Source organism: Montipora capricornis, unplaced genomic scaffold (assembly GCF_036669925.1).
Source record: "Montipora capricornis isolate CH-2021 unplaced genomic scaffold, ASM3666992v2 scaffold_253, whole genome shotgun sequence".
Lineage (NCBI taxonomy): Eukaryota > Metazoa > Cnidaria > Anthozoa > Scleractinia > Acroporidae > Montipora > Montipora capricornis.
Genome location: NW_027180002.1, coordinates 1 through 26,266, shown reverse-complemented (window position 1 = coordinate 26,266; position 26,266 = coordinate 1). Strand labels below are relative to the sequence as shown.

Genomic DNA, 26,266 nt, shown 5'->3' with positions numbered 1-26,266 from the left:
TTTGAAACACAATAAAATCGGAAATATTCAATATTTAGTCTCCATATAATAAAAAGAACCTTACACGTTGGCTCGAAGATATGAATTTTATGTTCTCGTGGCAAGAACAGAAAACGGAAACTTGTCGTTTCGACGTTCCATGAGCTTATTTTCATTGTCTGTTACGCCCCGGCGCGGATGCATATCATGTGATCAGATGCAAGGGTTCTAGAACTGAACCATAACAATCAAACATCAGAACATGGCGGAACAGCAAGGGAGTGGTGCATTTGGCGGTTACGATGACGAATTTGTGGATGCTATAGAAGACGACTGGTTGTGCCCAATTTGCCGTCTGCCATTAAAAGTGCCGGTTCAAACCAGGGGATGTGGACACAGATTCTGCGAACTGTGCCTTGAAAGACACTTCATGAGGTAACTGAGGGTAACTTTGTCGTTTTGGTATCGCACAGATACGAAGTTAACGCAGGATAACGTCTTCCGGGTAGAAAACTAGCGAATATTTGCATTTAGGCTGAAGTCATCGTATATTCAATAAGGCCCCTTGTCTACAGAATACTGGGCGTGAAGGTACCATATAGGAAAGGCATAAGTTGCGAACGGGTAATAAGGAAGCCGGAATAAACCACAAGTTCGTTCAGCACCAAACGGCCGAAGACCATTTCATTTGAATATCCAAGCGTTGACTCAATGCACATGCTTTCTCCCGCCAGAGAAAAACGATCTATTGGGACACTCTGTGAACTGCCTGAATAGCAGCAGCGCTGTATTTCAAATTCTTTCATGCCTTTGGAACTTTTGCGGCCGACGACAAATTACCGTGAATAGACTGAATAAAGTTGCCCTCTGGTTCATTGCAACGGGCAATTTGTGCAAAAAAACAAGAAATGTGATCGCTATAGCAACCCTGGATCTGTGGTAACCCTTCCTCCTCGCCTTTGTGCTTTTTTAAGCCGGCATCTCCAACCTCGGGGGACTTAATTAATGGCAAATTATTCACTTGAGGATATAATTTATTCAATAAACAGACAGGAGCGAGATGGACAACAGCTCACTTGCCCTCTGGACCAAAACGTCCTGATACGTGACAAAGTAAGTTCTGTGTGTGAGGCAAGTGAAGAATAATCGGATAAATATAATGATATGTTGCCATTCTTCAAAGAAATAAGAATACAGGAACTTGATTTAGATGTAGTTGTCACTTCCAGGAGAATTAATGTAGGAAGTTGTGCCCAGTTATAGCGTTAACTGATTTGTATGGTCTATTTGCCTCTTGTTAATTTATACAGAAAGGACATAGTGTTCTTAATCAAATGCTTCGCTCTTTTTATGTAATATGTCACGCATTACTTCAAGCACTAGTTAAGATATTATGGCGACAAAAACGCCGGGGAAAAATTTCCAGGTCGGTTAAAGAATGGCACATTGATTTCCAATTCATCACGAAACGTTAAAGAGAAAGGAACGGGAGGCTGGAAAAGGTCTCTAATCGAGTAGTGGTTGAAAGTTTTGAAAACTCGAGGAAGGTTAGTTTTAGTCAGCGATGTTGTGTAAATTTAATGGGGTTGGTTTTTTAAAATGTTTCTTATTACCTTACGAACTTCTTAGCTCAATGCATACTGAATGCATGTTTTTGAAGTTCTTTTCCTTTACTTGCATGAAAATAGCCCAGAATTATCTTCTCTGTCTAATCCACTCGAATAGTGCGGACCCATGAGGAAACAGTTAAAAATTTCACAAAAATCACACTCCAGAAGACGAGAAAGACGGTAATGGAGAGATATGATACAAAACACTAACCAAATAAAGATAGCGCCTGCTTGAAACTTCGTTGCTATACGCTACAAAACCTTTTTCTTCGATCGAGCGATCCTGTCTTGGGTTCCAGTCCTTCCCCGACAGGTCAGGCAAATTTTCCAAGAGCTTCGCAACACCACGTCGATTTTACTCGTTTACATAATCGGTGACCCCTATTTTTTAAGACATGAATCACTTGCTCTTCTTACAATCTGCAAAATATGATAAAATGAAAAAAATCACAATCTAAGAAGTTACCTTTCTTAAAATTTTTCTTTCCTTGTGCCCTGAGTTCCGGAAGTGGTTAAAACGATTAGCGCTTGCTAAAACGCTCGTTGAGGATTAACTCTACTGTTTACAACATCCCCAGCGGCATGCAATTATCTAAAAAACCCACTCTCATATTTCTGTGCACAGAAACCTTCACTCTAACATATTAATTCTATGATTTTCGACGAATGGGTAGATGAGGTTACATCTCGTTATGATGACCTATCTATCGAAATTAAAGCACTTTTCCCTTGCCTTGACCTACCAAATTTTTTTCATTTTTGGAATAATTAATTTATGGCCTAACTTCAGGCGAGAAATGAAACAAATTTCAATGTGGGAAGATTTTCGCGCGAACGTCCATAAAAGTGACCTGTCATACAGGTTACGTTTGGGCGATATACGCCCTCACTTACACCAACGAACAGTTTATAGCTCAGTACTATAGTTGCATTTCATTTATTTAGCAAATGAGCCGGAGCAACACATTGTCAAAGCCCCTTACAAACTTGCTCAAGTCAAAACAAACAACAAACAAACAAACATCGTCCAATGATATGAGATTTCCTTTTTTCCCTTTGTGTTCCCCTTTAGCGAAATGTGGGTTAAAGCAGTAAAACTCCACTTGCGTTGTTTTTATTTAAGGACATCTTCCCAGACAAAGCAGCTGAAAGAAAGGTTCGTTCTTTTGTCATCAAGTGTCCAAGAGGTTGTCAATGGACTGGCGAACTCAGATCAAAAGAGGTTGGTATTAGGGCTAACTGTAACTTCACCTTCGTTGGTGATTGCGCTGGCAGCACCTCGGCTTCTCAGAGGCGGTAACCCTCCCCTCAAATCCATGCTTCCTTTAACACGGCATATTTGCCTTCACGAGCCGCACGTACTTCTGGGATTTGCCTGGAGAATTGAAATTACTACGGTGTCGATTTGGAAAAAGAATCCCAAGAATCTGAAAGACGCCGCATGATGATTTTTTAAATGGTTTTGTACAAATGAGCGGGGTGAAAGACAATAGGATTTAAGGTCCAGGCCACACAACCGGGAAATTTTTGCTCTACTCTCAGCGAACAGTGTTTGAAGTTCTTTAATGTCCTAGAGAATTTTTAACCAACAAGAATTGTAAGACAGGGTGTTAATTTTAACCTTCTTATCCCTTAAGACTTGAAAGTTGAACCATTTGCTTGACTACAAGGGCAGCACTTTCTCTTCAATTGTTATGTTGGTCCGGCTGGAATTAAATCAACGACCTCAGGCGTTGTAGTTTAATGCTACACTTCTTTAGTTAACCGGTTTGCATTCGCTCGTGACAGTGGAAAAAAATCCATAGACAGCAAAGTCGCAATCTAACGAAAGCTTATGCATTTTAGGATCATGACAGTGAGTGTAGAAGATTTCCAGTGAACTGTCCAAATTGTTGTGGAGAACTCGTCCCAAGAGAGGAGGTTTGATTTTAGAATCCAGTCCTTATACCAGTTGCTTGCAAGTAAATAGTTAGTTCAGTTTAATGTCGTGAAGCCTGACCCAAAGCTGTGACTTTGGCCAATCACAACAGACGAATAACACAGTATGAACCAATCATAACGCAGAGCAGCTCCAAGGGTGGGAAGAAACGCGAGCGAGCAAGTCATTTTACCTCCGATTAGCTAGAAATGTGTTGTCAGGCAAAAGTTAGTGTCGTTAAACAAAGGCTGCAGAGCAGTTTCAACTTTTTGGATCGTTCACGACACTCTCACCTCCTTAATTAATTCCCAAATGTGTTTACATTGTACAATAAAGATAGCAAAAATGAAATCCTCCTGAATAACGAACGTTCGCAATTCAGGGGGACTTCATTTTTGCAATCTTTTTTTACAAAGAAAACACATTTTGGAATTACCGAGGTGAGATTTTGTCCCGTACGATCCAACAAAACTCCTCTGCATCCTGGGCGTTAGGTAAGACCCAAAACTGTCACTTTGGCCAATCAAAGAGAGGACTAAAACACTATGAACCAATCATGACGCAGCGGCTCTAAACGTACGAGCAAGTTATAATTGGTTTTACCTCCGATTGGCTAAAATCATGTTGTGGCGTCAGAATTTTTAGCCAATCACTGAACTCGGCGATGTGAAATCAAAGTAGTCTCAAATTTGTTTTGAAGCTCAATTCAAAAGTGCCAAAATGGGTACCAGTCCTTTATTTTCGTCTCTTTTTTGGGTTGCGGATTCATTAAAGAAACCTCAGATACAAAATAAGAAACAAGTATACGTTCAAAATGAAGCCAATGCATCTAGTGAACTAACGTTTGAAAGAAAACTGAATCAGCTTCGATTAGGGAAGTTTTGATGGGGTAAGATACTTGACTGAATGTCAAATGCACTCTCGTGAAATACTGAATTTCAATTTGTTCTAAAGATTTCATCGCATACTGAGAATAACTGTTCTCTGGCACCAATTCCCTGCCCCTTTGCTGAGATGGGCTGCAACAAAAAGGTATTTGAAGTACTGTAGAGGACGAGAACTCGTGACGCTAAATTTTAAGTCTCTTTTTATATTACTTCCGGGATGATGGCGCAATGGTGAGAGCACTCTCCTCCCATTAATGTGGGCTGGGTTCGATTCTTAAACTTGGTCTTACATGTGGGTTGAGTTTGTTGGTTCTCTACTCTGCTTCGAGAGGCTTTTCTCCAAGTACTCCGGTTTTCCCCTCTCCTCAAAAGCCGACGAACGATTTGATATTACTTGAATGGATTTGATTGTTGTACAGTGTCCCCAATGCCTCAGCGCTAAATTAAGTTGACACTTAAATAAGTCCATAACTCATGGGCGTTTGATTTATAGACACTAAATGCACGTTTTAGTTTCGGAACGACTTGAAACAATGAATGACTTCATATCATGATACCACGAATCTCTTCGTTTCATTCACTGGGGTTAACATATAACATCTCTTTCAGTGCGAACGCGAATATGCTCCATTTCGACAATTTAGATCCCAGCAGTATGGAGGGACAATTGTCACGTGAATCTTGTTTAATGGCCTCGCTCCCACGGGTCTTCTATAGTTCAGTGGTAGAGCATCCGAACTAGTCATCGGAAGGCTGTCGTATGTTCGACTCCTGCAAAGGAGCACTCGAATTTTTCTCGAGTATCCCCGATAGAGTCAACATTGAAAAAAATTTCTTCATTTCATTCGCCAGGGCTAACATGTAACAACTCAGACTCTTTAAGTCCAATCGTGATTATAAATAGCTGGTTTAGAAGTCTGCACATTTCATCTCAATAGAACGCGCAACCTTTTCCTTTCATTATACATTTAGTGAGAAGGTATTTTTACTGCAGGTTCCGCGACCTGAAATTGAATCTCATCTAAACTCTAAAATGCGAATGCATCTTGACTTGGTCTGTACAAATTTGAAGAACGCTAAGGAAGAGTTGCGGAAAACTAAAGAACACCTTGAGAAGACAGAAGAACAGTTGCAAAATACTAAAGAGCGGTTCAAGGAGACCACAAAGAAACATGACGAGAGGATCCATGCTCTTGAAAATAAGCCCTTCATTTACATGTGGAAGATTGAGGGCTTCAGTGCAATCGAAGAGAAAATTAAGCTTCGTTATAGACGAGCGCCCTCAATTTCGTTACGAGATAGTTGTCCATTTTATACTGGTGAATGTAGCTATAAAGTTAGATTGCGTTTGGAGCTGAGTCATTTTAAATTTGGGACTGACAATTGCATGAAGATTTACTTGATTATAATGAAAGGCGACTTTGATTCCTTTTTGAAATGGCCTTTTGCTAAACGAGCAACAATTACCATATTGGATCAACAAGAAAATTCAAATGAGAGGAAAAACATCACCGCAACCCTCCCAGAAAACCAACTACAACAAGAATGGAACTCGAGGCCCCGTGGAGAATATGAGAACACGGCGTTCCAGTTTGATGTGATGGTACTAAGTGAATTGCTAAAGGGTGGGGGTTATGTTCAGGACAACTCCGTCTTAATACAAGCTAATTCGAAACTGTTGCTCCATGAAACTGGAAACAAAAAAACAAACAAACAAACATCAAAGCTAAATCTACAACCCCGGACAATATAGTTGAGAGTGTTTTACATTTCACCAGTGGAGAGTGGTTGCAGAAATTTGAAAGGCCCAGTATCATCCCAGGTGGGTGTATGTGAGAGAATTTGTGGAACAATTCCTATTTCATCTGAACTTTTTTTCTCTATCCCCCAAAAAAGTTTTTTGGTCATCATTACTTTCTGTTTTAATCATCGTTTTGAACGAAAAAACGACGACTGCAAAGCTTTGATGGGGATACTGGGCCTTTGAAAGTTTTAGTCAGAACCATGTAACAAAACAGTTTTGTTGCTGCAGCAGTAAGATAAATTATTATGCTAGTGTACATGTAGTGTTTGATGATGAAATTATCTTTAGTTAGAGAACTCACATGACATGTTGTATGATCAGTAGCTGAATAGTGTTGATTAGAGATTAAATTACCATAATTTTTAAATGTTTGTTATTGCTTATAATCTCTGGCTTAAAATACCAACGTTGCAATAGTACTTAACCTCGATTATAGTGCTAATAGAGCTTCAAACAACTTGGCTCTGGAACCACAGCTATGATTCTTATCACAGTTAGACACCTATAAATCATGTTTACGATTTGAGACATGACTTCCGTTTTCCAGTTCACATCATAGCTCTGACTCTTACCCATATAAATCACAGTTCTGATTCCAGACATGATTTATGATTCTTACTGCTAGAAATCATGGTTATGATTGCAGACATAATTTCAGAAGACCAATGAAATCATAGCTATGATTCTTACCACTTTAAATCATGGTTATGATTCCAGACATGATCTTACTTTCCCAATTGAAATTAGTTCTAATTATTATCACTATATATCATAATCATGATCCCAGATATGATTTCAAGAGACCTCTTAGGATCGTGGTGATGATTAAATGAACAGAAACAATCGTAGTATGATGTCTTGGTTACTGATCAAACCATAATATGATTTAAATAGGACAAATGCATCATCACATGAATCATCGTCTATGATTCACTAGATTCGAATTCCTGTGTTGGACAAGGACCACAATGCTGCCTCCCCCCACCCCCTCTAAAATTAAAAACAATAATGTTTGTGGAAGAAGTGCAACTCTCAACATTGTTTTGAGGGGGAAGGCAAGCCGTTAAGAAGATTCACATTTGAAAAAAGGTTTTTGCATATATGGACAAGAAAGTTGAAAATGTCTCGGAAATTTAATCCATGATTGATGCATCTTGTTAACGTTTTCGCCCCTAAGGGGTTCCCCAATGAACACTAAAATCATCCGGCATCAGACAGAGCAAAATCTGTAATTGTTTCACTTTGGAGGAAAAGGGTATAGAAGGACGTGGCCGTTTTTAACCATTTCGCATCAAAGGGGTCCCATTGACGAGTAAGTAAAATCGTCTGAAGTTAGATGTAGACAAAATAAAATCTTAGGAGGCTGGCAAAGGTAAGACTTAATATTATGTCATAAAAGAAGTGTCTTCATAGCTCAGTGTTGCCTTTTTCTCACGAAGCCTTGTGTCTTTTTTTTTTTTTTTTGTGGCCTTTTTTCACGTCGGGCGTGAAATAGGGATCAAAATTGAATGATGGCGATAGTCCTACGTTGCTGAAAACAATGTTTTAAGTCTTGGGAATCTCAGTTCTTCTAACTTGTTGTTTTACGTATTCCCAGATGCAATTTTAAGGTGCTGATTTCGGCAGTTTAGCTTTATTAGAGTAGAATATAGTGCAATATTCAACGCCCCACCCCCCTCCCGCCTGAGGCAGTAAACGCAATTCTAAATCTCTCTATTAGCCTTTAGTGTGGATTACAAATTGCATGACATTACATTGCCAACATGTTTAGCTAAAATACTTGTAATGATGAACGTCTAGCTGCTCCATAAGTTACCGTTTACTGTTCATTCTTGGTGTTAGAACCATCACGCATGCGCATGGCCTTCACTCCCAGTCTCTTTCTGGTAGCAACCTCTGGAACTTTCCTCCCCTCGAAGTCAAGTTATTACCTGGGATACACCCTTTCAAAGCTTTTCTTTCTTTTATTACTGTTTTCTTTCAACTAGCCAGTTTTCCAGGAACCTACAACTCCAATACTAGAAAAATGTAACGGCATTTTCACAGAATAAGCTATTATTAGACGAGTTCATAGATACGATTTGGCTTTCACGAGCAGAGCGACCATTCGCAATCTCATGGGTAATAATTTCTCATGCATGACTTGTGATTGGTTGGAAACGTCTCGTTTCGCGGGAATAGCAATCTAAAATAACTCGGTCTGTAAAAATACAAGAAGTTCTACTCTCCTAGTCATGGGTTCCTGGCTTTTCTGAATACTTGTTGTATGGTTTACAATAACTCAGTGTGATAGTTTTCCATATCGTGAATTAGCTAGGTTTTTTTAATTCTGGCTTTTACTTTTCTATTACCAATTTCTTGCCATAAGTTCAAATAAAAATTTTAAGAATAATAAGAATTACCCCATCAGCGTCAAAACAGTGTCTTTTTTACTGGGTTGCCGTATGGCAATACGGCAATCCCAGTTGGAAAATGGGTAGGAGTTCTCCGTTTTAATTTTTTCCGTGTCGGTAAAAGTCTTGCCTGTCACTCCCCCGGTAAGTGGTGTCTTTGTGCATTGGGCCTTCTGCGCGTATTTTCTTAGGATCGAGAGGGTAGTGGAAATGCGTACATTTCTCTGGTGGACACAGTAGAATCATTAACTTAACCTGTAATGGCGTCGAAAGTCATGTAACGCGAATGGCGTTTTAGTGGATCTTTGAACAAAATATACCCTTATGAAGCTCAAAAATGGCAAATCAATTGGATACTGAACGAGACAGGCGACAACATCGACAACAACCTGTCGCCCGTCGAGCCGTCTTTTACCAAGTGTGCTGTTATGTAGAACATTGAAGATTCGCAGGGCAGCGATAATAGTGAATTCAAAGACTAGCTATAGACAAGGTGGATTGAATGGAATTTCAAGCGTTAAAATCGCTGAAAAGGTAAGATTATTGTCGAAGCGATGCCGCAATTGCGTGTCTTCACCACATGTTCCTTTGATCTCACATTATTGTGTTTTCCGTCAAAATATTCGCTTGTTTTCGCTTTCGCTCGAACATATCTACCTTTATTACATGTCCAGTGAATAGTTTTATCCTCTGGGATGAATTTTCCGTCGAAAAATCGGTTATTTGGGCGGTCAGTGTAAAACGCAGACTGCAGACTGCAGACCGGGGGTAAAATGCAGACTGAGGGTAAAATAAATATTAACTAGATGCTTCTGTGAAGCATACACTGGCTTGCCTGTGGTACGTGCTACATAAAATCAGAAGGCACTGAATTGTGTGGTATTGAAATACAGCATTCCAGTCTCTGAAGAATAACAAATAAAAGAGAAGCGAGAAACATTGGCTTCTGGGCTGACATGTTGATAATTTTCAAGTTCCCTCACAACTTCTTTTCACCACAAGTGTGCCCTATGAGCATCCGAAAATTTTGTAATACTAAACTTCACTGAAGTCAAGCCCTGTTTCGCGGGGTTACTGTTGGGATGGGAGACTAAAACAATAAACCTCTCATGGAAAACAGAAACATCTGACCGAAAATACTATTAACGCTAACAAATGCGAACTCAGCAAGGTACAGATTCTGTTAGCTTGCTTTATGCAAAACAAATATTGATGAAAAAGCAAATAAATATTGATACACAGTTTTCAGAAAGAGCAGAAGGAAGTTTCTCGGACGGTCGATCGAGAATAAAATATTTACGACATGAAAACAACATTAATTTTGAACCGTGAATATAGAATATAAAAAGTTACGATCAGCGACAAACATTTTGGGAGATTTTTGCTACGTTCAAGTAAATTGCAAAATCGAAAGTGCCATGGCCGGAATTCCGCGGGCGTCGTGATTAAGTTCCCGCGGCATGTTTACTCGCCAAACAGTGAAGCATCTGTGTCAAATGATGGCAAGATACCGGGTTTCTGTAAGTTTCTTTTTCTGTCAAGTGTCAAGTTTGACAATGAAATGAGCGAAGTCAAAACAAAGATCACAATCGCCCAACTCTTGTTTATGCAAAGTCAAAATTTACTCTCCAAGACGCGTACGACGTTATTTATCACCAGGTAATTCCATCATTTTGGAAATAGCAGCTGCTTTATTATTCATCTGCTTCACATGTTTTCAATGATTTTGGGCCTCATTTTGTTGAAACTCAAGCACGCTTCCAACAGGCCTGTGAACCCTTCCTGCTTACAGAGCAATACTAAAAAACTTCTCCCATATCACATTTCAACCTTAAGCTCGAAAATTCAATACACAACATGATATTATAATTCACAAAGGCAGAAAATACCACAGAATCCTTTTCCAGCGAAAATTTTATCGAAACAAACAACATATTTGCTCTTAGAGGCGAAAACCTCTTCCTATTTCATTGCGTGCGTGAAGACAAGAAACTCAATTGTGTCAAATTACCATGTACTTCAGGTAAATACTGCTCACTTTGATTTCGTCTCGACGGGCGATAGATTGTTGTCGAAGTCCAGTACTCGTCGCTTTTGAGATTCATGCCTAGTTTATCCAACTGACTTTCCATTATTGAGCTCTATAAGGGTATATTTTGTTTAAGGATCCACTAAAACGCCATTCGCGTTGCATGACTTTCGACGCCATTGCAGGCTAAGTTGATGATTCTACTGTGTCCACCAGAGAAATCTACGCAGTTCCACTACCCTCTCGATCCTAAGAAAATACGCGCAAAAGGCTCAGACTTTTACCGACAAAAAAAAAAAAAAAGAAAACAAACAAACTAAACGTAGACCTCGACTGGGTTTGCCCATAGGCAACCCAGTAATAATAAAAAAACGAGTCATAAGGATAAAATAAAGATTGTTTGAAAGACAATCCTGTTTTACATCTGTCAACAACTCACATTATTATGACTGCAGGTCGCTGCACCTTTTGGGGATGCGATCGTACGCGTTGAAATCATCTGTGCTTTGTTTTTGCACTTCCAGATGCATTGCAATGTTCCAAATTATTTGTCACACCGGTACATCGAGGGAAATCGATCGAAAAACCAACAATTATTACTTCGAATACCTGAATAATCTCGGTTGTCTTTTTTCGGTGCAACGAAATGCACAAAGAATTTCATGTATTCCGAGCAATTAGGACGCGGGGATTTCATTGGTTAAGCTATGCGTGATAACCCCTAGGGAGAGGTTATAATTGAAAATTACATCTTCCAGATGCAAAACAAACGAACTTGTGAACTAAAGGATAAACATAACGTACACGAAAGCGAATGAAAGGATCTTTTTACACAAGTCATACTTGCTTAAGCCGACTGAATTGAAACGTTACATGGTTGCAAAATCCACGTTATCTCTGTCTTTGTACTGTAGCCATGCATGTCAAAATAAATTGAGTTATTGGGTAATTACTCGATTACTTTGTTCAGTGCAGCAAAATGGACAGTTGAATTACGGGGTGGTGACTTCTTTGCCTAAAAGCAACTCACTTAACGAAACTGTCCTTTTTCAAACAACAAGGATTCAAACAGCTTCAATTCTTACAGAGTTCGATAAAAATCCGGATTTAAAACATGCGGTGGGGCAACCAAAGCGATGGGAGCTGTGTTGGGGTTTCAGTGTGAAAGTACAAACGGCTACTAACACTCTTATAACTCTTTTTTCATTATTATTTTATTAACCTGCAGTCTGCAGTCTGCAGTCTGCATTTTACCCTCAGTCTGCATTTTATCCCTGGTCTGCAGTCTGCAGTCTGCGTTTTACACTGACCGGTTATTTGGGTGGTTTTTGGCAACAGAGGTTAATTATTCGTAATGCGATCGCTTCCGTTGCCGTTAGCAATGGGTCGCAAATTTGACACTTTTATCGCATTATCACATTACGCATTGAACCACGTCATGCCACGTTATCTATTATTCCTAAAAATCTAAAAATATTCATGCCTTATCAGTTTTCGGTCGAATTTATGTCCAAGAAAGCATATAAATTGCAGAAAATATTAGTTTTGTATCAAAAATTCGTAATCAACGCTAAAATGACCAAATTTTGCCTAGAAAACATATTTTACTGTTATTTTTCTTAAATTTTTTCGTTCGACTTTCGCTTTTATAAAATGTTTCAGTTGTCTGTAAATAAGTTGTATGCTGTTGGAAAGCTTATTTTCTTAGCTTTAAAATGATGTATTTTTCCCCCTAACTTTAAATATTTAAAAAAAAAAAAAAAAACATTTTTTGGCGATGGCTGATTTACCGCGGTTTTCTCGCGGTTGGGAAAGTAGGAAAAAGAGTTAGGCCAGTAGCCAGGTTTTTAACCTCAGAAAAGGATCTGTTTCGTCGTACGAACGTGTGAGGACCTGTGAGCCAAAGGGCCTCTGCTGGTATGACTTCTGGGTGAGCCCTTAATTACCTCTCACTAAACGAGCGCGAGTTTAGTACTGCCAGGGATATATTGGCCCAAGGTCGTGGCAGTACGGACCGAGCGCAGCGAGGTCCGTACAAAAACGACCCAGGGCCAATATTCCCCAGTACAGCTCGAGCTTGCTCGGTTAGTAACTAGTTTATTATATGGTTTTTTAATTACCTTTTGCTTTGTTTTTGCAAGCCCGTAATCGGCCCGTGGGCCAGTCACAATTTGCCTGGAAAGCTGCACGTACCACAAGCAACCCAGTGTACCCTCACGGAGGGTCTAGTTTTAACGTAGTTTCGCGTGAAAATTTATCCCACTCAAATTCTTTGGGAATACAATATTTCGTTCCAGGTATTTCGATCGATTTCATCAAATGCGAATGCTACATTATAATGCAAATGCAATACACAAAGAATCTTACCCTGCGAGCAGAGACCCTTCTTTCTTCCCTGTTTATACATAGGGAAGCAGCCGGTTAGGCGGGATGGCCCGGTAAAAGGCCCGAAGTGTTTATACGGACGATTCCCGCCCGCTTACCGGGATGGATATCAAGAAATTTTAGAATTTGTTTACGTTTCTTGTAACTGTCAAAGTAACGCAAGGGATAATTAGTGAATTTTCTTGTTTTCGTTCGAAATGAAGGTTCATTATAGTTCTAGGAAGTACGGAATGGCATTTTAAAACAAGAGATGCAACAATAATCCTGTGATCATGCAACTCTGGCTGCGTTCTCAAGGCAACCCAGGCGTCATGACAATTTTTCAACCCTGTAAACAGGGCTGGACGGGTGACCCTATTCGATGGAATTGTGGGATGATAGAAGGGAATGGCCGAACGGCGGAATTGCAGAATACACGGAATATTCTAAAATACGGAATGCATGGAATATTCTAAAACACGGAAAATATGAAATAGAAACACAGAATATATGGAACATTCTAAAACACGGAATATAGTCACAACACATGGTTACAAGATAAAATAATTACAGTACAGGTAATAAAATTTGTATGGTGGTCAAAGCAGCGAAGGCTTTCTAGTCATTTAACGACTACGGGACTGCGGACCGCGGTGGCAGCTTTTTTAAGTAGGACATTTGGTGGGTCGGGTATTCTGCAATTGCTCCCGAGACGGACCTCGTTAAATCCAGCCGAGCCAAAAAGTTCTTGAAAAACTAGGTCTTAAATCAGTGAAATGCCTCAAAACCTGCAGGGCATCCGCGGCCGCACGACGTGCGGCCAAAATGGCAGAAAATGACCCACGTGAATCACGGTAATGCGATCACGTGTTGCATACTTAATTAGAATAAAAGAAACATACAGCACATTATAAATATAGATATAGAACGAATATATGCCAAGTGGCTGGACGAAAAGCTAAAGCCCTTGTCCGTCAACGACCATACCGTCGGTGACATTTTTGTTTTTGCTGACGAACTCCGTGAAATGAAAATCAAAGAGCATGATGTTTTGGTGTCGTATGATGTGTCATCACTCTTTACTAATGTTCCTGTGGACGAAACCATTGAGAGTATTGCAGAGAGAGCCTTTGAGAACGACTGGTTCAACAAAGAACACAATCTTAATATCACGAAGCAGGCCCTGATAGAACTGTTAAGAATCGCCACCAAAAATCAGCTTTTCCAGTTTGAAGGAAACTTGTACGAACAAGTGGACGGTGTGGCAATGGGCTCGCCGCTGGGGCCTCTCATGGCAAACGCCTTCATGTGTAACATCGAGAAACAGCTGGAAACAGAAAACAAGATGCCCGCCTTTTACAAGCGCTATGTTGATGACACCCTTAGCGCAATGCCTGATGTTGAAGCAGCTATAGATTTCTTAACGACACTAAACAACAGTCACCCTTCTATTGATTTCACAATGGAGCTCGAAGAAAATGGCAGACTACCCTTTCTTGGAATGAACGTAATCAGGAATGGATGCTACCTGAACACAACGGTGTACCGAAAACCAACTGACACCGGACTGTTGTTACATTATCACAGCCACGTTGACGCGAGATATAAACGGTCACTGATAAATACCATGCTTAACCGTGCGTTTAAGCTCTCGTCTACATGGAAGGCCTTTCACGAGGAATGTGAACGCCTCAAAGAGATCTTTTCCCGTCTGTGTTATCCTGAAGATCATGTGCAGTCCACCATCCGCCTTTTCGTTGATTCAAAAGTTTCCGAGGAATCACGCACCCACGTTGATGAGAAGCGTGGGGACCCAATCAGAGTCGTGTTGCCCTTCAAGGACCAAAAATCTGCGAACGCCGTACGGAGACAACTTGCCGACCTAAGCCGTAAGATCAGTGCGGATATTACCCCTGTCTACACGAGCAAAAAGATCAAAGAAGAGATCCGGGTCCGTGAAGAGAAGCCACCCCTTGTAAGCCAACAGTGCGTTGTGTACCAATTCAAGTGTGACCTGTGCGACGCAGGTTATGTCGGATATACCTGCCGGCACCTTCACCAGCGCATTGAAGAGCACAAAGGGGCAACCATCGGCGACCATCTGAGAGAGAAACATGCATTGGAACCTAACAACATCGCAAAGAGTTTTAGAATCCTGAGAAAGTGCCAGAACAAGTTTGATTGTCTTGTTTTTGAAATGTTTTTTATAAAAGAACTGAAACCATCGCTAAACAAACAGCGTGACTCTATCCGCGCCAAATTATTTGTTTAGAACAGTTCTTGTAATTAATTATTTTTTGTCTATTGTTTTTCTCTAGCTACCGTTCATTACTCCATATATTTTTAGCACTTTTTACACTTTTGTACATATTTTTATCACATTTCGGCGTTCGCCGCATTTTTATCTAGTTTTTACATATTTATGCTAATTCTTAAAACTTTTATTCTCACTTGAAAATGACCTCCGAGGGGTCGAAACGTCGTGACTTTTTTATCGTTAGTTTTTATTACAAAATCTATATCTAAAAGACTTCTGATTAAGAACGAATATAAAATAAAAAAAACAAAAAAAAAAAGTAAAGGTGCTTAACACATATTTAAATTTATAGGAAGAGATATAAAATATATCAAAGCAAAATAAAAACATATAGAAAGGAAAAAAATTATGGCACGGAGATGTAATAGATGCATTACACAATAAAGCTGTTTGAATATTGACTGGAAAGGCGTGCCATATTTTAACTTTTGGAACTTTTGCTGACGATAGGCTGGCATAAATAGAGACAGCTTCTTTTTTTTTCTGGATTGTGACCCTTCCCATCTGCAGCGCAGCCTGGTACCTCTGTGCAATTAATCAACTCATTAAGTATGATCAAGAGAAAATGAGGGGACAGAGAAGGAGGCTCCCGGTCCAGCCCTTGGCATATGTCATGTCCACGAAAGTTATTTTTAGACGAGCGGAAGTCTTACGAGACGTCCGCATGCAGGCCCACCGCGGGCCGAGGTGTGAAAGAAAAATATATTCATCAGCCTTCCACGTGCGCCATTATTTTCTCTTTTCACTAAGAACCTGAGAGCGAGGCAAGACTGCATGCGGACGTCTCAGAAGACAGACTTCCGCTAGAACAAAGACTTCCGCTCGTCTAAAAATAACTTTCGTGGACATAACATATCCCGGCCAACGCCTTGAGTCTCCCTCTCTGTCCCCTCATTTTCTCTTGGTATGATTCATAATTTTTTAATTACTTCTTTGTTGATGCTTTCCCCAACCCTTGTGATGAGGCCAGAAATCATTAATTATTATAACCATATTTATAAGGCAGGGTAAGAGAAGAAAGGTAAAGGCTGGAGTAACTCTTGCAATGAGGCCACCCTTCCAACTTGTTAAGCTGCCTTTAGGCTTTCAGGCCCCTCCCAACCATACGGGACTTTAAGGTGGTATAGTCTCGTTTCATGGTATGATTTTCTTCAATGAACAGGCAGGAGGCCGATGGACAAGAGCTCACTTGTCCGCTGGACCAAAACGTCCTGACACGAGACAAAGTATGTTCATTTTGTTAAGCAAACAGGACTTAACTTTTGTGACAGCACAAGTGCATTGCTCATTGGCCAGGGACCAATTTTTTAATGGCTGGATAAATTTATCCAGTGGATGAGTCGCTATCCAGAATATAAAATAAATATACTTTGCGTTTAATGTTGACAAAGGTTTTCGAACACGTCTTTACTTGGATGTGCTTAGAGTATTGATCAAAGTTACGTGAGCAAATACTTAAATCTTTGCACACATTTTAACTGTTGGATATATCTCTTACTAGCCATGTTCGAAGGCCGTATACTGTAAATTACGTCCCGCGTTTTTCGCACGCGGGCCATAAATCTAAGGGGGAAAATAAGGGTCCGTAATTTACAGTACGGACCGAGAAAACGAGGTTAGTATAGATAATTATTATATCTCCGTGGTAATCAGCCTTGCAGGAAAGGGAACTAGTTAAAGTCAAGCGGAAGGTTAAACCGCCATAATAACCTGAGATCAGGCACTATTTTAGTTTCGCGTGGTACCTATTGTGGAGTTTAGCAAGCGACGACATAAGAGAACATATGAGCGAAGATAAAAATGGGCCTGATCGCAGGTTACCGCCATAAAGACCTGAAAAACGGTAAAGCTTCTTGGCTTTTAAAAATAGTTGCTTGCAAGATTCAAACATTTTTACATGTTTATGCAACAGAAAAGACATGCATGAAAAGCATGCTAGAGAATGTTTTATCGAAATTTCAAATTTAGCGGGCTGTAGTATAGAATACAGCCTGCCAATTTAGCCAATCACGGCGTTCTTACTATCTGAGAGATATAATTAAATCATTATCTATCGGATAAAATTATCTGGCCTTTGAACAACTGGGGCCAGGTTGTATTCCTGCAATTGGACTCATGGTTGGGAAAGAATTTCCACCTGGAAAGATTCCCACGCATTAGCCTCCATTCCATGCTTGTTCCAATACCGTGTGACAGTAAGAAACTGGCCTGTTACTGCATTTCAAAGGACTATTCCCGCTTATCGGCTTTTTGTCTTGTGCGTTTTAAGAGTTGTGTAGTTGTATTTGTTTCAATATTTAGCAAATAAGGGCGACACAAAGCCCTTGTGAATAAGCTCAAGCACAAGACTAGGAATGCAGGATTGGCGGTATGTTCTTTGTGTCCCCCCTGCGCAAAAAGGGAAAAAACAATAGAAAAGCTTTTTCTCACTTTACTTGTGCTGTTTTTTTTTTTTTTTTGATTCAAGGATATGTTCGTAGACAAAGCAACCGAAAGAAAGGTTCGTTCGTTTGTTATCAAGTGTCCAAGAGGCTGTCGATGGACTGGCGAACTCAGATCAAAAGAGGTTGGTATGAGGGCTCATTGTAACCTCGCCTTTGTGATGATTGCCCTGGCAACGCCGCGGCTCCACAACCTCGATCTAAGCTGTTTTCAACATGGCATTCTTTGCCTTCACGTGCTGCACGCCCTTTCTAAAGGAAAGAACTTCATCGTTAGAATGAAAGGCGAAAAGATCATGGACTCATTGTATCTTCCCCAATATTTTATATGAAGAAATAACATTTGTTTGCGCTCCCTCCGTAAATTGAAAGAAAACTTTCAGTCACTGCATAGTCGCAATCTAATGAAACGTCATATATTTTTAGGATCACGAGAATGAGTGTAAAAGACTTCCAGTGAACTGTCCAAATGGTTGTGGAGAACTCGTTCCAAGAGAGGAGGTTTGATTTCAATTAGAATTCAGTACTTATACCAGTTTCTACACGTTCAATTAAGTGTCGTTAAGTAAGAACCAAGTCTGCAATGTTGGCCAATCACAACAGAAGAATAAAACAGTATGAACCAATCATAACGCAGAGCCAATGCAAGCGGCCGCCTCCAATCACGGGAAAAACGTGTGCGAGCAAGTCATAATTGCGGGGGATTCCATAGGCATACCACGTCTTCAAACCAGTCGAGTTCCTTTCTTTTTTTGTTCGTAGTCATAAATGTGCATATCCCAGGCATAGTAGATTAACCGCTTGAATCCCGTATGATACAACCGGAGCCATCGCTCGCCAAACTCGGGCCATCGCCCCGGGGCAGGTACTTAATACCCTGGCCAAATTTCGTCTTGATATGATTACCCTAACTGTATCTAAGGACTATAAAAATATCTGCGATACGCAGTTTAGCAGATATTTGTTTTCTGCACGTTTCGTTAAGAATCTGTTTGTGCATTCCTGCACAATTCATGTCCCCGATGAATTGATAGTACTCGTATTTGCATACGAGCTATTTGATATAAATAGGGTGTGCATTGTAGTGGTTCTTCCTTCGGGTCGAACGCTAGGAACGACAACTTCACTTATCCCTCGGAATGACCACTCAAGAAATCGTGAACGAAGCCGTGAAGGCGATGTCTTCTGTCCTGGAAGACAAATTCAACGCTTTTGGTCGCCAGTTTACGGAGCTAAATACATCCGTAATCGACACGGCAGTAAAGAAGGCGAAGCGGGAAACATTTACCTGCAAGAAGAAAGGGAATCAACAACAGTACGATCACTGTCAACAAGTTCTGGAGAAGTTTGATGAATCACTGGATCACTTTAGAGCTGGGTGCACAGAAAAGCTGAAGCGGTCACTGGAAGAGGGAGCGGAGCTCGTCGAGAAGCGCATCAAAGCTATAAAATTGGCCGACAAAAGCGACTATGGCTGGGCTACCGTTAGCGAATATCTAAGCGACGCGCTTGCCTCAGACTCGGACGACGAGAAAAAGATGTATCGAGCTGAAAAGAGAGCCGAGAGAAAGGTTAAGGAAAAACAACGCCAAAAGAGAGCAGAGTCCCGCTTTTCTTCTCTCATTCGCGGCTCATCGTCCCCACAACTCGGCGGGCGTGAAACAGGCGAGAAAACCCCAGTGGCAAGGATTCGTTTGGGACCTTGCTTCAAGATAAGTATTACATTTGTTTTTTCCTTACCCGTTATTTGGTTAGGGCATTAATTTTGTGCTTTTTCGGACCCTCCCCCCCCCTTCCTTTTTCTAGGACGTTCTTTGTGACTTTCGCACGGTATGTTGTCGTTTACCGACCCATAACCAATAACTCAAGATCTTGCCTCGTCATGTTATTCCTCTTGGTTATGGGTTCAATAATTCTGTAGATAAGGGCAGAATATAAAAATATCTGCGGTACGCAGTTTAGCAGATATTTGTTTTCTGCACGTTTCGTTAAGAATCTGTTTGTGCATTCCTGCACAATTCATGTCCCCGATGAATTGATAGTACTCGTATTTGCATACGAGCTATTTGATATAAATAGGGTGTGCATTGTAGTTGTTGTTTCTTCGGGTCGAACGCTAGGAACGACAACTTCACTTAATTTTTTATCTTTGTCCATCTTTTATTTTCTGCTGCTGATTTGCTTTCTTGTCATTTATAGTTTAAAAGTGTTCAATTTTCCCCAGCGTTCAATTTCCACATTAGCGCTCTGATGAAGGGCTAACGCTCGAAAAGTCAGCTTTTCAATCTTTGTATAGTTAGTCATAACCTGAAAGGTTTATTTTACGATCTCTAGGGCTGCAACGGATAGTGGCAATATCTTGACGGCTTCTTATCGGTTTTGTTTTTAGTGTGGAGAATATGGCCACCTCAGCGTGAGCTGCAAGTCTAGGGATAGCGCCCAGGCCTCCTCTAGCTCAACGGCTAATTGACTAGATGACGGCGATCATAAAGTTGAGTATGCTTTAGAGTTTTTCGACATGTACACAATCGCCTGCTTAAGGAAAGTGGGTGAGGGTAGCGGTGGCAGCGTTAAAGGTCGTTTGAAGTCTCATTACGAGTTTTGGGAGTCTGTGTTAGATGCCTCGCAATTTGCGACCAGCATGATTAGGGAGGGTTATAGGCTACCTTTTAGTGAGTATCCAACTCCTTGCTTTCTCAAGAATAATAGATCTGCTTTTAAGCACCCCGAGTTTGTTGTCAAAGCTATTGAAGAGCTTCTTTGCAATAATTGTATTATTGAGCACGAATCTCCTCCTATTGTGTCAATCCTCTAACCGTGGCGGAGGGTAAGAAGCTCCGTCTCGTTATCGACCTACGCCATGTAAACGCATTTGTTTCGAAGATCTTACATCTCTATCCCAGGTCCTGGAAGAGAATCATTGGTTTTTTACCTGGGATCTTAAGTCAGGTTATCATCATGTCGACATCATTGGTCCGGTCACAATAACTGGTTATGCCCTCCAGCAAACTTAATAGTGAAGTGCGTCCGCCATCTCGAATCCTGTCGTGGCACTGGGACACTGATCATTCCTGAATGGCCATCAGCTTTTTTCTGGCCGTTTCTGCACGCCGATTCCAGTTCCTTCAAGCCCTTCGTGAAAGAGGTTGTGCCGCTACCAAGGATAAAAGATCTCTTGTTGGAAGGCCCAGGGCAAGCGATCCTGTACAAGAGGAGGCAGTCTGTTTTTGTTGGCTGCCCAGCGTTTAGAATTTTAGCATTACGGCTCGAGTTTATCTGAATCGTTTGTTGTTGCTATGGCACGTTTGCGCGTTTTGTCGTTACTAATTACTTATGCAAAAGCCATTTAGGCTGGGTAAGCCATTTAGGCTGGGTAAGCCATTTAGGCTATGTAAGCCATTTAGGCTATGTAAGCCATTTAGGCTATGTAAGCCATTTAGGCTATGTAAGCCATTTAGGCTACGTAAGCCATTTAGGCTATGTAAGCCATTTAGGCTATGTAAGCCAATTAGGCTATGTAAGCCAATTAGGCTACGTAAGCCATTTAGGCAATGTAAGTCATTTGGGCGGTAAGCCTTTTAGGCAACGTTAGCCGTTTAGGCGACGTTAGCCGTTTAGGCGACGTTAATAACTTGGTTTCCCCTTTTCGTGGCTCTCTCGCAAATTACGCGCGTGTGTCCGTAATTTTAGCCACCTTCGGCCTCCTTATGTATGTGCATTGTAATAACCGCGCAGTTGAGGGCGGTGCGGATCCATTTACTCACGTGAGGTGTGTTCTTGTTTCAGTACTTTACAGATATATTCAGTAAAGGGTCTGGTCCGACGCCAGGGAGTTGGAGGATCCTGAAATGGTTGTTCTAGTCAAAGAGCTGAAAACAAAGTGTCCAAGTCGTTGAACTTATAAAGAGCATTATGAACAGTCCTGTCAGGGGACGAGGACTAGTCTCGGCCTGACCCAGATTTCCTACATTTCCTCTAAGAGGTTTTACAGTTAGGTTTTTTCTGGCCTCCCTGACTCTCCTCCAAAAATTGGAAATTCTATCATTTTGCTCAGTATTGTGTAAAGCATTTATTTGTAAGCATTAAACACGGTATGTTGTCGTTTACCGACCCATAACCAATAACTCAAGATCTTGCTTTGTCATGTTATTCCTCTTGGTTATGGGTTCAATAATTCTGTAGATAAGGGCAGAAAGAATGTGTTTCTTTGTTTGAAAAAAGGAGGAACTATTTCCAGCCTCCTTAAGCGACTTCTCAACTTCCCGGGTTGTCACTCGTACATAAATAAAAGAAAGGCTGGAAAGTATATTTCCAGCTTGCCTCACATCTCGCCGATAAAATCACACTTCTCCGGCATCAGTCACGCTCAAGCTCCGTCGATGGCCACAAGGATAAATTTACTTCTCTTTGACCAAGTTGCAAGGTCCAGCGAATATCCATTGGTGAGAAACAGCGATAAATGTTATTCAAATGTCCACAGATTTTATCGCATACTAAGGATAACTGTTCTCTGGCACCAATTCCCTGCCCTTACGCTGAGATAGGCTGCAACAAAAAGGTATTTGAAGTACTGTGGAGGACGTGGGCACATACCGCTGAATTTTTAAGTCTGTTTTTATATTGCTGCTCTCTCTCTCTTTCTCTCTCTCATGCGCTCTTGATTTATATACAATTAATGCACGTTTTAGATTCGGGAAAAGAGGCAACTTGTAATCTTTGAAAAAATTAACAAGTGCTCATTTATCGAAATTACACGAGAAAAATCATGCGATTACTTATTAATCATATACATCAAAAATTACACCTTTATAGCACAAATTTCAACTATCTGCACTAATTTCACTTTTCTGCACTCTGTTTAGGATTAATTGACGTGCTCTCAACCAATCAATACGCTGAAATTTTTGCATGTATATTAAAACCGGGTTTACATATGACATCTCTTTCTGTGCAATCGCAAATATGCTTCATTTCGGCAATTTAGATCCAAGCAGTATGGCGGGACAGTTATCATATGAACCTACAATAGTCATGATAGTTGAATGACCCGAGAGTCTCCTTCATATCCGAACTAGTAATCGGAAGGTCGTACTGAGCTTCGACTCTTGCAGAGGAGGACTAGGAATTTTCCGAGTATCCCCGAGTCAATATCAAAATTGAAATAAATCTCTTCATTTCATTCGCTGGGGTTAACATGCAATATCTCTTTTAGTACAATCGCGATTATAACTGGTTGGTTTAAAAGTCTGCACGTTTCATCTCAATAGAACGTGCAACCTTTTCCTTCATTACATTTAGTGAGAAGATATTTTTACTGCAGGTTCCGCAACCTGGAATTGAATCTCATCTTCACTCTGAAATGGCAAATCATCTTGACTTGATGTGTACTAAGTTGAGGAGCACTGAGGAAGAGTTGCGGAAAACTAAAGACCACCTTGACTTGGCCTGCACAAAGTTGACGAACACAGAAACAGAGTTGCAAAATACTAAAGAACACCTTGACGTGGCCTGTACAAAGTTGAAGAATACAGAAGAAGAGCTACGAAATACTAAAGAGCAGCTCAAGGAGACCACAAAGAAACATGCAGAGAGGATCAATGCTCTTGAAAATAAACCTTTCATATACACGTGGAAGATCGATGCTTTCCAGGAGGTCTTGAATCGGGCTAAGGCAACAGACGTAGTTACGATACACAGTGATCCATTTTATACCGCGGAATGTGGTTATAAAGTTAGATTGCTTTTGTATCCGAATGGTATCTCCATTGGGAAAACACTCACTTGTCATTTTTCTTCATAGTTATGAAAGGCGACTTTGATTCCATTTTAAAATGGCCTTTTGCTAAACGAGTAACTTTTACCTTAATAGATCAACAGGAGAATTTAAATGACAGGGGAAAACATCACCTAAACCGCCCCAGGAAGCCAAGGACAAGAAGATTGGAACTCGAGGCCCCGTGTCCGCTTATTTAACAAAAGTAGGGGAATTATTACGTTCGTACCACATGATGTACTGACGAAACGGAGCTACATTATGGACGACACCATCTTTATTCAAGCAAAATTCGAAACTATTGCTTGAAACTGAAAACAAACAAACAAACAAACGATCGCACATAACTTAGGCCATCGAAGCGAAGTGTACAATCCTGGACAAATATAGATATGGCTCTTTGCATTTTTAAAACTTTTGGGCCATAACTTGAACAAAAGGACCATAATGATCACTTCCCGACGCTGCAAAAAATAATGTTGTTCTGGAGTAAGTGAAGTTTGCCCAGCCGTATCTCGACATTATTTTTAGTAGAAGGGAAAGCCGTTAAGAATATTAGAAAAAAAGTTATTGTAAAAATGGACAAGAAAGTTGAAAATGCCTCGGCAATTTAGTCCATGATTCACGTTTCTTTTAACCTCCCAATGAACCGTGAGTAAAATCATTCTAGTTTTTGTATGAACGTAGTCGTTTTAACCATTTTGCCCCTAAAATTAGAGTTGGACAAAATAAAATCCTAGGAGATTGACAAAGGGTAACAGTTAAAATCATCCCATAAAAGATAGGTCTACCTATCTGTTGCCCTTGTTCTCACGCAGCCTAATGTTTTTTTCTGGCATTTTGTGGACGTGAAATATAAATCTAAATTGAACTGCGATATTATTTTTATAAACAATTGTCATAAGCCTTGGAAAACTCAGTTCGTCTTGTTCTACGTATTCCCAGATGCAATTTAAATGCGCTGATTTCGGCGGTTTAGTTTTATCAGAGCAAATATTGCACTACCAGCCATCGCCTGGTTCAATAACCTTTGGTGACGAACTTCTAAAAAGAGAGAAAGACAACGTAGAAAAAAAGAATTTCATGCTTTTGTGACAATCAACAATCCTCCGTTTTCCCGTTTAAATCTTTAGTGTAGATTACAAGTTGCATTACAATACATTGCCAACATGTTTAGCTATCATACTTGTATATGAACCTCCGCTCCACTGACCCATTCACTCTTCATTCCTGGTGTTAGGACCATCACACATGGCCCTCATTGAGGCTCTGCCTGGGTAAATTCCCACAAGCGACATGGCCTAAAAAGTAGCGACAGCACTTAAAGTGAAATCGCGACAACAGACATCCTTTCGTTGAATTTCCGACAGCAACGTGAAACATTGACAAAGCACCGACACGAGACTTTTTAAAATTCAGACAAGCGAAACGGGACCGCCCCCCCCCCCCCCCTCCCTGGTAGAGCCTCCTCATTCCCTGTCTCTTATACTGGTAGCAAACTCTGCAACTTTCAGCCTCCCCTCTAAGTCAAATTATTACCTGCGATACACCCCTTTTTGAAATCAATAACGACTGCTGCGCCTTTAGAAATAATTAACTTCATTTATCCTTTGCTTTTATTTCTACAACTCCAATACTAAGTCTATATAACGGCATTTTCACAGAATTTTCACAGATTAAGCTATTTTTAGACGAGTTCATTTTCACAAGCGACCATTCCCAATGCAATGGGTAATAATTTCTTATGCGAGACTTGTGATTGGCTGGAAAGGTCTGGTTTCGCGGGAAAATTAATCTAAAAAGAACTCTGCAAAAACGCCATTCTACAAATGCAATGAAGTTCTACGCACCTACTCATTGACTGCTGGCTTTTCTGAATACTTGTTTTATAGTTTCATTATACCTTTTTAGTTTCCCATTATTATGAATTTATTAATTTTTTGTCTCCTGGCTATTACTTGTGTATTAGCAATCTGTTGCTTTAAAGTCAGGGTTTGTATTGTATTCGCTGGCCGCGAACCTTTAATTAAAAAGACAAGCCATACTAACCTCTTGCTAACCGAACGCGAGGGCCGTACTGGAGAATATTGGCCCGAGGTCGTGGCAGCTGTATACGGACCGAGCGCAGCGAGGACCTCAAAAAACGACCAAGGGCCAATATTTCCCCGCACGGTCCCGAGAAAGTGTAGTTAGTAAGTTGTTTATTATATGGCATCGTTTCTTTGACCGATCGGAAACTTCTCCGCTTGGTGAATGTTCGTAATAATTTTCGTCTTCCATCAGCGAACTTTGAGAGGTAACCTTTTACACGTAAAACTAAATTCAGCTTGCTATAATTGTGCTGTTATGATGAAAAATTAAATTTTGTTTTCCCTAAACTTGAATTCCCCGGGAGAGAGAAAAATTACGGAAGCGGAACGTTTCCATGGTAATGGTATCCTACTGTAAAATTTCGACCGAAAACCAGGCAATCAGAGTGCTCCAGAGAGAAACTGTGGCACATCTAACCAAATTTGAAGATTATTTTGAGGTTACAAATCTTTCGTCTTTGTCACTTAAGAGCCTAATAGCATAAGAAGAAATTTCGGTGTAACTTCCAGGTTGTTGACTAGGGGTGATATATTGAGGTTTCCCTGCTGGCTATTATCCAGCATGCAGTTAAAGAAGTACAGTTCAGAGAGTTTCTTATTTTTGGTCGTAACTGAATTTTATAACTAAATCTGACTTATTTCTTAGGTAAAAGTCATTTTA

General features: G+C 40.5%; 2 protein-coding genes and 1 pseudogene across 5 annotated transcripts; all 3 read left to right on the top strand.

Annotated features, from left to right (window-relative positions):
* Positions 1-227: 227 nt before the first annotated feature.
* On the top strand, positions 228-21,860 carry LOC138035098 (TNF receptor-associated factor 4-like). 4 transcript variants are annotated; one of them, XM_068881966.1, is made up of 9 exons: positions 228-414; positions 1,029-1,092; positions 2,713-2,811; positions 3,435-3,509; positions 4,462-4,539; positions 17,769-17,867; positions 18,169-18,243; positions 20,132-20,233; positions 21,529-21,860. In XM_068881966.1, the coding sequence occupies exons 1-8, from the start codon at positions 242-244 to the stop codon at positions 20,210-20,212; spliced, it is 744 nt and encodes a 247-aa protein (XP_068738067.1). In that variant the 5' UTR covers positions 228-241; the 3' UTR covers positions 20,213-20,233; positions 21,529-21,860. The 4 variants fall into 4 exon arrangements, with proteins under 4 accessions (XP_068738067.1, XP_068738068.1, XP_068738064.1 ...); XM_068881967.1 differs by lacking the exon at positions 4,462-4,539; XM_068881963.1 differs by lacking the exons at positions 17,769-17,867; positions 18,169-18,243; positions 20,132-20,233; positions 21,529-21,860 and adding an exon at positions 5,389-6,657.
* LOC138035097 (uncharacterized) lies at positions 14,012-15,412 on the top strand. The gene has a single exon (XM_068881962.1). It carries the CDS (start codon positions 14,012-14,014, stop codon positions 15,254-15,256), a length of 1,245 nt encoding a protein of 414 aa, XP_068738063.1. The 3' UTR covers positions 15,257-15,412.
* A 1,223-nt stretch (positions 21,861-23,083) lies between the features above and the next one.
* On the top strand, positions 23,084-23,805 carry LOC138035099 (TNF receptor-associated factor 4-like; annotated as a pseudogene).
* The last annotated feature ends 2,461 nt before the right edge of the window (positions 23,806-26,266 follow it).